Source organism: Hippopotamus amphibius, chromosome 11, assembly GCF_030028045.1.
Source record: "Hippopotamus amphibius kiboko isolate mHipAmp2 chromosome 11, mHipAmp2.hap2, whole genome shotgun sequence".
NCBI lineage: Eukaryota > Metazoa > Chordata > Mammalia > Artiodactyla > Hippopotamidae > Hippopotamus > Hippopotamus amphibius.
In genome coordinates this window covers 40150329-40161191 of record NC_080196.1, presented here as the reverse complement: position 1 = coordinate 40161191, position 10863 = coordinate 40150329, and the positions used below count along the sequence as shown (strand labels likewise).

Here is a 10863-nt window from a genome sequence, read left to right as displayed (position 1 = left end):
GAAATGAAGGGTGCTGGGCATTTCCCTCATTCTAGAGCCACTGAAACAGAGAGAACAGCAAGCAGAGAGCTCTGGATGAGAGGCAAAAGGCCTATGTTCCAACCATGGCCATGTATTTGCTGTTACCTGAATCAGGCCACTGAACTCTGAGCCTCAGTTTCCCAGCAACGTATGTGGGCTGTGTGGGGACTAGCTAGCAGATACTCACCCACCAAATCCTTCTCCCCTTCCTAGCCATCAAATCTGCAGCAATCACAGAGCTTTCTTCTGCTGAGGTGGGAGGGAGGTGGACATAGGGAGTGAGGAGGAGGGGCCGGAAGGTTAGTTCAGTGTCCTATTTCCCCTGGAGACCAGTTTGGCCCTTTCTTAGTAGTGTCCCCAGTTCTCTCCTTCCCTGGAACATTTCACAAATAACTTCTCATCCCTTTAGTTCTGTGGGCCTCGGTTTCCTCATCTGTGAAATAAAGGGAATTGAGTCCTTTCTGGCATCCAAGAATGCTTTGTTGGGGTCTCTGGGTGCCTCAGGTGATGGGGAGAGGTGGTGATCCGTGGGAATAATGGTGATATAGTGGGGCTTTTCTGGGAATTGCAAAGTGAGGTGTATTTTTGTTTTTTTTATTATTTCAGGATTTTTATTGATTAATGTCACTCCTCGTGGTCTATTCAGCCGCTTTGGGTAAATCCTTGCCCAGAGTCAGTTGGTGGTGGGCCAGAGAGGGGGCTCGTCCGTCCTGTCCTAACGATGGCGTCCCCTCCGGGGGAGTGCCCACTCCCTCCCCAACTGAAAACACCAGATTTGGGGCTAAATTCGTGGGGAAATGTGTCAAGTGCACAAACCCAGGCGCGGAGAGCGGGAAGGTCAGAAAAGTCCTGCAGCACGCGAGGCTGGCCTCGGAGGCTGTCCTGAGCCCTGCGGCCCGTGCAGGGCTGCCGCACTCATCCCCCTCCGCCCCACCCGCCCCGAGGGCGGTCCCGGGCGCGCTGTGGGCGGAGCTTCAGGGCCCGCCTCCAGCCCTTTTATAAGCCGAGCGCCGGCGGCGCCGGCGGCACCAGCGGAGGTGTGCGCAGCTGCCCGAGTAGGTAGTTGGTCGACCTGGAGCTGGGAGCGGACTCACCGGGACACCGAGCGAGACCCTCAGAGGAGGTGAGGGAGCCGGGGCAGGCCAAGAGCGGATCGCGGAATGCGGCTCGGAGACCAGCCGCGCGTGTCCGCGTGTGTGTCTGTGCACCTCCGTGGGTGTGTGTCCGCGGGGTGTGTGTGTGTGTGTGTGTGTGTGTACTGTGTTCACAGGTGAATGGCGTGCGTGGGTCTGTGCGTGGGGCTCGGATTTGCACACACCGGGGTCTATAAGCGCGCGTGGGACAGGGGCCGGGATGTGTCGGAGACTCGGGCCAGGGAGAGGCAGCACGAGTACCAGGGATCCCCGCCACGCTCCCTCCGCTTGAAACTCAGCGGGGCGAGGGAAGGCGTGGACCGAGCTGAGGGTGCGCCCGGAGCCCAGGTTCCGCGCGCTCGCGGCGTGGGGATGAAGCCGGGTCCGCGGTGGGCTCCGGGAGGGGCAGGGAAAGCCGAGCCCAGCAGGTTCATAGGGGATCCGCTTCTGGGCGGCCCTCGGATCCAATCGGTGCCATCCCGGCCCAGAACCGACGTCTGGGTTCCCAAGGCTGCCATGTCCGCCAATAGGTTGGGCGCTGAGGTCAGCGCGGGCTGTGTCCCCGGCCCTTGGGAACGTGTCGGGACACGTCCCTTAAGGGCAAGCGAGGAGGTGACTCACGGTGACAAGAAGACCCCGGGGAACGGGCCGGGTGAGGTCGGAACCCCGCCAGCGGTGGGAGACGGTGGCTCCCCCGGATGTCCCTTTCCCTCCCTCTCCACGGTCTCCGTCCCCCCGTCAGCACAGTGACCTATTTGGCTGGCACAGAGTGTTCCCAGGGAAGCCGGGACACCGGGAGGTCCGGGACCGGGTGTCCGGTCTCCGCCCCTCGGCGCGCCCTCGGGGACCCGGAGCGGCGGCGCAGCGCTGGGTGGGCTTGCGCCGGTCTATCAGTTGGGGAAGCGCAGAAGCCGGACCTACCTCTCTCCCACGGCTGCGGGGAGAACGCCTGCCCGGCCTGCGCTTGGGTCGGGCGGATGGACTCGGGGACGGGAACAGAGCGTTGCTCTGTGAAGCGGCCGGGCGCGCAGCCCCCGCCGGCGGCGGGGGTAGGTGGGGAGGGGTCGTGTCTTTGAGGGATGGGGCTTCAGGGCGCGACGCTGCTGCGGGCCTCCGTCACCTGCGTTCGGGGGCTCCCGGCGCGCCCAACCTAGTCCCGAATTCCCTCTCCGAGGGCAACAGGGCTGAGCAGAGCAAGAGGGCGAGTCGCCCTTCGGACGCCGCGGCCCAGCGCGGACCACTGTGCGTCCGCCTTGTCTGCCTTGTCAGGGGCCCTCCGGGGACACTTGCGCCCTCCTCGTGGGGACGAGAATCTTGAAACTGGGTTTGGCACTTTAGGGCGCCCAGGCAGCTCCCTCCCTCCTTCCCTTCCTCCACGTCGCGTTTCGGGGAGGACTTTCGAGCAGTTTTGTTTTCGTTGCTCCCGTCTATTTTTATTTTCCAGGGATCTGACTCATCCCCTGCTTTGGGCGTGGAGATAAGGTGGAGGGACTAGATCTCGGCGCTTGTGCGTGCGGTGTGTGTGTATGTGCGCGCGCGCGCGTGTGTGTCACAAGAGACGGCGCGAGAGCGCGCGGTTTCCCAACAGTGGCGGGGGGGGCGGGGCGGGTTGGAAAGCTGGCTGGCTCAGTGTGACGTGTTCGAGGCCCCCGCACCCCCTCCCGCTCCCCCTCCCCACCCAGGAGTGACGTGCAGCCGGAGTGGAAGCGAAGTTTTGGCGGGCGGGGAGCGCTTTGCAGGAAACTGACTCATCACAACTCCCTGCCTTGGTCCCAGGCTCTGCCCACGCACCTCGCTCCGCGCGCGTGATTTCCTGGAGACCGGCGCCCTCTTCTGGCCCCATCGCTAATAGCAAACACGCCTTCCGGCAGAACGAGGCTTCACCCGCCTTGGCTTCCCGCCGCTGCCCCAGTGCTGATCTGAGGTTGCTTCCCCGCCTCTTAAAAGCAGTACCCCATTGGTTCAGCCGTGTTTACTGAGTGCTTATTGTTTATTTGGGAATGAAAATATGGTTGAAGTCTAAGGCACGAAGGCCAACAAAGGAAGCTATTCTCAGTTACTTGTTTGTAAAACAACGGTTTGTGTTTGAGTTTTCTGCGAGGTGGGAGATGAGATAATGGGCATGAGAGCAGATTTTGGTGGGGAGCCTACCAGAGCCATATGGGAAGGTGGTGGTAGAAGTAGAGACGGTCCTTGCCTGGATTCTGGCCCCATCTTCAGCTCCTAGAAGCCAGGGAATATCCAGCTCCCTGATAAAGCCCTAGGTGGGCTCCTCCTCCTTGTGCCAATGAAGCACTGAAATCCATAGTGTCTATTCAGGCCATTCTGTATGTCCCTCTTGGCTGGCACCCCAAGCATGCCCATAAGGACAACTGTCAAACACTCGAAGTTAATTGGTCTGGTGAAGGAGGGGCCTGTCAATCTACATTGTGAAAAAGCTCCTCAAGTGTTTCTGGTTCTGATGGGTCTCTGGTTAATAAACCTCAAAATTAGAGAGGCAGTCGGGTTCAACATCAGAGCACAGAACCCAGGGCATTCAGGCCTGGGTTCAAATCCTGGCTGTGCCACTTGTGAGCTGTGTGACCTTTGGAAAGTTACTTAACTTCTCTGATCCTTGGTTACCTCTTCTGTAAAAGAGCTAATATACCCACTTTTGGGGAAAGTTAATATTTGTAAACATCTTAGAACAGCCCTTGGCAAATAAATTATATAAATAAATCTCAATCCTTGCCCTGAAGAGAGTGAGCAAAGGTTATGCATGGGCTTTGCCCACTGCACTATGTAACCCCTCTCTATGTGGCAGTGGGCCTTGATCTTTTTAATGGTGTGGTTTTGGGGCAAGTCTCATAACTCCTGCCTTTTAAACTTGGTCTGAGGTCACCGAATGCCTCCCCTCCCCTATCAGCTGAGACTCATTGTGAGAGGTGGAGTGGGGAGGGGTGTGTGGTGTGGGCCCAGGGCCTCCTGCCCCAGGAGGTCACTCAGCAGAGCTTTCACCCACAGAACCTGCAAATCAGGACTCGTCCCCAGGAAAACCCAGTCCCTGTCAAGGTCATGCAGGCACTCAGCTCTGGAGTCAGGCCAGAGCAGGGCGGGTAGGTGCCAGCACTCCCTCATGGGCAAACTCACCCTCAGTTTTCCCTCTCCTGAAGTGGGAGGAGAGGAACCAGATAGACTGGTGCCTTTCATTTTCTTTGCCTGCAAAACAGGTTCCTTGGATGCAGGCAAAACGGGGCAGGGGCTCCTAGGTTGTCTAGACTTCAGATCACCTGATGTGCCTGGCAGGATGTGGCTCAGCCTGGGAGAAATCATCTCCCTGCCCAGCCCTGCCTAGCTCCTCCTTTCCCCCAGGCTGCCTGCCTGATGACATCCTTGGGAAAGGCCCTCAGCCCACAACACCTGTCAGCTGCTGTCTGAAGGAGGCGGTGGCCCAGGTGGAGTGATGGGGAGGAGCTCAGCCAGAACTAAAGGCAGGGAGAAATAATAATAATATTTTCCAAGCACGTCTATATACCAGGCACTGCTCTAAAGACATTATCTCCATTAACTCAGTTAATCCTCACATCTGTCCTCTGAGACATTCACTATTGCTGTCTCCGTTTTATAGATGAGGAAAATAGAGCCCAGAGAAGTTAAGCCACTTGTCCAGGGTCACCCAGCAGAGCCTGGATTCCAACCCAGGTGGCCTGGCTCCAGAGCCCTCACTTTTCACCACCAAGATACAGCCTCTCAACTCCGTTCCATCTGCCTTGCCTGGAGGGACCCACCACCCAATTCCTTGAACATGCATCTACAGCCCCGTTCTTTAGACTTGCATGCAGTCCCGTTTTACAGATGAGAACACTGAGGCCTAGAGATGTTAAGTGGCTTTTTAAAAAGTTGAGGTAGTAAGCAGCAGAGCTAGGACTAGAAGCTAGGTGTTTTTTACCCCAAAGTCTAGGGTAGTTTTAAAGTAGCTGAAGCATCTAGCTCCACATGAGCATCTAGGTGCAGGGATTCAGGAGGCTTGAAGAGCTGTTCATTTACTTGGGAACTGACCTCCTGGCCGGGGCTGGGGTCAGCAAACGGCTGGACTCTGACAATTCACACATACTTGGGGCGTTCGTATCCATGAGAGACACCTCAGGGCGGGGAAACAAATTGATTTTAGCTGATAATACCTGGTGGTAAACAGGACCCTGATCCCTGCTATTGCAATAAACTTGCCTTTGTTGACGTAAACTTGCCCTCCAGCTGCCCACTTCCTCAGTGACCTTGGGGTGCCAGGCTGGCTGAGCTCTGCTCCAATCCCGTGTCTGTTGGTGGGAGAGCCTGTGGGAGGGAAGTGGGGGAAAATCAGCCAGAAGGAACCAGAGACACCCCCTCACCTCACGTTCTAGTAAGAAGACCTCGCCTGAGGTTACAGAGAGAAGCACGGCTGGGTAAGGGAGGGTCTGATTTCCCAAGTGACCAGGGTCTTACCTGTGTTCCAGCCACAGGCACCATGTCGGAGCTGTCCAGGGACGCCCATCAGATCCCACGCAGCAGCAGGGCTTGCCGCCGCCTCTTCGGCCCGGTGGACAGTGAGCAGCTGCGCCGGGACTGCGATGCCCTGATGGCCAGCTGTGTGCAGGAGGCCCAAGAGCGATGGAACTTCGACTTTGTCACCGAGACACCACTGGAGGGTGACTTCGCCTGGGAGCGCGTGCGGGGCCTTGGCCTGCCCAAGCTCTACCTACCCGTGGGGTCCCGGGGGACCCGAGATGATCTGGGAGGGGGCAAGCGGCCAAGTACCTCGCCTGCCCTGCTTCAGGGGACATCTCAGGAGGACCACGTGGACCTGTCGCTGTCCTGCACCCTTGTGCCTCGCTCCCCTGAGCGGCCTGAGGGCACCCCGGGAGGGCCTGGCACCTCTCAGGGCCGAAAACGGCGGCAGACCAGCATGACAGGTGAGGACCAGTGCAGAGAAGGTTACTGGAAGGGATCAAGACTCCTAGAATTCATGGTGCAAGGGCTGACCTGTCTGGCCCAGCTTCCTCATTGCTCAGAGGGGGAAGCAGGCCCAGAGAGGGGAAGTGACTTGCCTGAGGTCACACAGCAAACCTGCTGCCAAGACCAACTAGCAAACATTTATTTGGAACATTGATTATATGCCAGGTCCTTTGCTAAGTTTCTAGATTCTTTCAGTCCTTATAGCAATCCTATATCTTAAGACATTCTTGCCATCCTTCTATAGGCAATGAAACAAGGCTCAGAGAGGTAGAATGATTTGCCTGAGGTCCCACAATGAATTTGCAATGGAGAAAAAACTAATGAGAATTTCCTAGCTGTCCTGTCCAAACTTAACTCCCCTTCCCCATCACACATACACACCTCCAACCCCCACTTCCCTGCCCATGTTTCTCTTTTTGGCACTTTTTAAACTCTCAGTATCTTGATATTGCCCATCTCCCCAACTAGGATATTCTCTCCACAAGAAAGGAATCTCTGTCTCTCTTGTTCATTGCTGAATCCTCAGCACCTAGGATGGTGTCTGACCCATAGCAGGTGTTTGAGGAAAAATGAATGAGTGATGCTGACATTTGAACGCTAACTGTGCCAGGCCTTTGACCAAAGTCTTATTTTTTACTTTAAAATTTTATTATTATTTTTATTATTGTTATTATTTTTATTATTATGATTATTATTATTTGGGTGCACCGTGTATGGCTTGCAGGATCTTAGTTCACTGACCAGGGATTGGAGCTGGGCCCTTGGCAGTGAAAGCAGGGAGTCCTAACCACTGGACCGCCAGGGAAAGCCCCATCGACCAGAGAGCATTTCATTTAGCCCTCAGAGCACCATGCCAGTGTTATCCTCATGTTATAGGTGAGGAAACTAACGCTTGGAGAGATGCAGCCAAGAATCCCACAGCGAATTTGCAGCTGGGTCAGAGCTAACAGTAATGATGATGATGGTTAATAGTAATAATAATAATAATAATAATAATAATAATAGCAGCAGCTAACTTTTATATGGCCTGGGCATTGTGCAGAACACTTCTCATGGATTAGCTAATGGAATCTCCAGAGCAGTGCTGATAGAACTCTGCAGAGAAACAAATGTCCAGTGCCGCTGGCCATACGTAGCCACTGAGTACTTGACATGTGGCTAGTGTGACCGAGGAACTGAGTTTGTCATTTTGTTTAATGTTAGTTAATTTAAATAACCACCTAGGATTAGTGGCTACTGTGTTGGGCAGCTTGGGTGTAGCCGGCGCATGGGTGCTGGTCTTGTTATTAATCACATTTGTGAAGCGTGGTGGGATGCTCTGGAAATGCTCCCCTGGGAGGTGGGCCGGAAGTTGCTGGAGTTCTTCCCTGTGCTTGGCAATGTGTCCCTCTGGGCCTGGGGAGGGGTCCCTGGCGCCTCTGCAGTTTGCGTTGGATGGGTGGCTCTGCTGTGCCCTCTTCCTCCGGGCCTGGCTGACTTCTGTTCTCTCTCCTCAGACTTCTATCACTCTAAACGCCGGCTGATCAGCTCCAAGAGGAAGCCCTAACCCAGCCGCTGGATGCCATGTCCTCCTGGACACAGGGGGGCCACCGCAGGCCTCTTCTACATCTTTTGTCCAATTCCTTCAGTTTGTGTGTCTTAATTATTATTTGTGTTTTAATTTAAACTCTTCTTCATGTATATACCTTGCTTGCCCCCACCCTTCCCCTGCCCCCAGCCTCTGGCATTAGAATTATTTAAAAAAAAAAATTAGCAGAAAAATAGGCTTATTAGAGTGCTAGGTATTTTTACTATGTGACCTATTATTTAAGCCCTCCTTATCCTTTGCTGTCCATTTCCTCTCTCCCTGAGGTACGGTGAGGCTGGCGCGACCCGCAACTGCTGGGTGGTACTCTCTGGAGGGGCTTGGCTCCCTCCCCTCACCGTCTGATGGGTGTTATAAAATCCTGCCCCTTTCCTGCATCCTCAGACCTGAATTCCTTATAATTTGAGAAGGAAACAGATAGCACTTTGAAGGGGACCCAACAGAGTGGAGGGCATCATCAAAACTTTGGGGTCCCCTCGCCCCCCTCTAAGGTTGGGCAGGGTGACCTTGACGTGGGCACAGCCTGGAACAGGGCTGGGGATTTGACACCCTCCTAGCCCTTGATACCCCGCACGGTCCCGTGAAGGCGTGGGGGGAAGGTAGGGTGCCGTAGCAAACCACCCCACCTCCCCTCCGCCCACAGGGGAGCCGGCCGCAGTGCTTGGCTTCCCCTTCCCCTGCACTTTCCTAGGAGCCCCAGAGGCCCCTCTTTCCCAGCTGGGCTCGCAGCCCCTCTCTGCTCCTCTTCCTTCCTCCATGTCCTTTCCCTTTAGTACCTTCTCAGCCCTGGGTGGCAGCTCTGGGGTGCCTGTCCCCCCAACTCAGTGGACTGGAAGGGGAAGGGGCATGCTAGAAGTAGGGTTCCCAGTTCTACCTCAGGCAGCTCAAGCAGCGACCACTCTCCCCTCTTAGCTCTTGGGGTGGTGGTCCTGGATGGTTAGACAGGCCTCCTTGAATAGGGATCTCTCTACATGAGGGGTATGTGGGTGAGGAGCAGATTTTTCCAGGAGGGAGAGTGTGACAGCAGCCCCTGGAACTCATCCAAGGACCTTTTCCATTTGCCCCCCCCCCCCCCCCCCCATTTCATTGCACTTTGAATCATAGCTGAACAAGGAGTTAGGTGTTTTACGATGGCGGGAGTAGAGGCTGTGGATAGGGCACACTCAGTGGGCGAATATGGGCCTGGGAGCTGTGAGTTGTTGTCTTTCCTGGCACGGAACCACTTGGCGGCTCTGACTTCAGACACCATCCAGCTCCTGTAATATCCTGGCCTGGACTGTTTTCTCCTGGCTCCCATATGTCCTGGTTCTTTTGTCTCCACCTAGACTGTAAACCTTTCAAGGGCAGGGAATAAGTCCTGTACTGCTCTGTGTCCTTCAAAGCCCCTCCCACAGTGCTGGGTATACAACAGGTGCTCAATAAATGTTTCTGATGACTTCACTTGTAATATTACTGTTGTGGTCGATATACCTTGTTATACATAAGAACAAATAGGTGGAGGTTTTTTGGGTTGTTTTTATAATTTAAAAATTAAGCTCTTAAATTTTAAAAATGCGGAAAGTTTAGCAAATAGAAAGACCAAAACTACAAAACAGACTAAAAAAGCAGACAACAATAACAAAACAAAACAATAAATCATCACACCTCTGCAGATGGCCACTGTCAACATTTTGGTTTCTTGCCTGGTTTTTTTTTTTTTTTTTTTTCAGTAAAGAATATATTGTTAGTCATCAGGGAAATGCAAATTAAAACCACAGTAAGATACCACTACACACCTACTAGAATGACTAAGATGAAAAAGACTGACAATGACAAGTGTTAGCAAGGATATGGAGCAACTGGAACTCTTATACCTTCTGGTGGAAGTGTAAACTATTTCAGCTACTTTGAAAAACTCTTTGGCAGTATCATCTAAAGATACCTCCCCTCATTCCTACCCCATGACCAGGAATTCTATTCTCAGGAGAAATGAGTACACATTTCTGCCAAAAGACATGTTCATAGCAGCATTATTCATAACAGAGCCAAACCAGAAATAACCTAAATGTCTATAACGTAAGAAAAGATACATAAATTGTGGTATCTGTGTGTAGTGGAATACTACATGACATTAGAAAGAACAAAGTACTCTTACATGCATCTTCCGATGCTCTATTCATAGTTAACAACCCTAAGATTTAGTAGCTTAAAATGATAATCATCAGTTTGCTCTGGATTGGGCAATTTGGCCGAGAACTACTTTTCAAATGCTGACTATTTCTCTGCTGTACAGGGCATGGCTTTGCTCCAGAATCCCAGGGGTCTGAGATGAGGCTCTGCCTTTGGGGCTTTTGGAGACTTCACACTGTTTACTTATCTCCCATGGGTATTTCTGGTTTTGTGGGACATGCTGGGTCCTATGTCCCAAGTGCTTGCCCCATAGCAAGGACCTATTGCAGAGCTGTTTTTGCTCTGGACTCCACTTAAGTCATCCAGTACTTGGGCTGGAGCAGTATTTAGTACACTGCCTCCAGAGTCCCTATTGGCCAACAGCACTATGCCTCTTTTTAGTGGTAGGATGTCCACAGTATAATAACTTGTCTGTTACCATAGAGGGAATGTCTCAGCATGCCCCAACTCATTTGACCATTTAGAACTTAGTTAATGTGACAGGTTCCTGAATTTTTGTGAGAGATGTGGTCATGACACACTTTTGATCCACTTTTTTTTTTTGGCTGTGTTGGGTCTTTGTTGCTGCGCACAGGCTTTCTCTAGTTGCGGTGAGTAGGGGCTACTTCCTGTTGTGGTGCGCGGGCTTCTCATTGTGGTGGCTTTTCTTGTTGCAGAGCAGGGGCTCTAGGCATGCAGGCTTCAGTAGTTGCAGCATGCAGGCTCAGTAGCAGTGGCCCATGGGCTTAGTTGCTCCGCAGCATGTGGGATCTTCCCAGACCAGGGATCGAACCCGTGTCCCCTGAATTGGCAGGCAGATTCTTAACCACTGAGCCACCAGGGAAGTCCTAATCCCCTTTTCTGATATGGATTGGAAAGACTGCATTGGCCATATTATTAGATTCTTACAGTCAGAGGCTGTGGAAACTATTCTAGTAAAGATACCATATCTGATATGGCTGCAATTAGGGGTGCCACGTGGATAATCATCAGTCACCATGCTTC

The 10863-nt window shown here is 53.2% G+C and overlaps 1 protein-coding gene across 1 annotated transcript; it reads left to right on the top strand.

Moving 5' to 3' along the window:
* Positions 1–1034: 1034 nt before the first annotated feature.
* Positions 1035–9157, top strand: CDKN1A (cyclin dependent kinase inhibitor 1A). Its single transcript, XM_057699908.1, has 3 exons — positions 1035–1144; positions 5627–6082; positions 7622–9157. The coding sequence occupies exons 2-3, from the start codon at positions 5638–5640 to the stop codon at positions 7669–7671; spliced, it is 495 nt and encodes a 164-aa protein (XP_057555891.1). The 5' UTR covers positions 1035–1144; positions 5627–5637; the 3' UTR covers positions 7672–9157.
* Positions 9158–10863: the final 1706 nt, after the last annotated feature.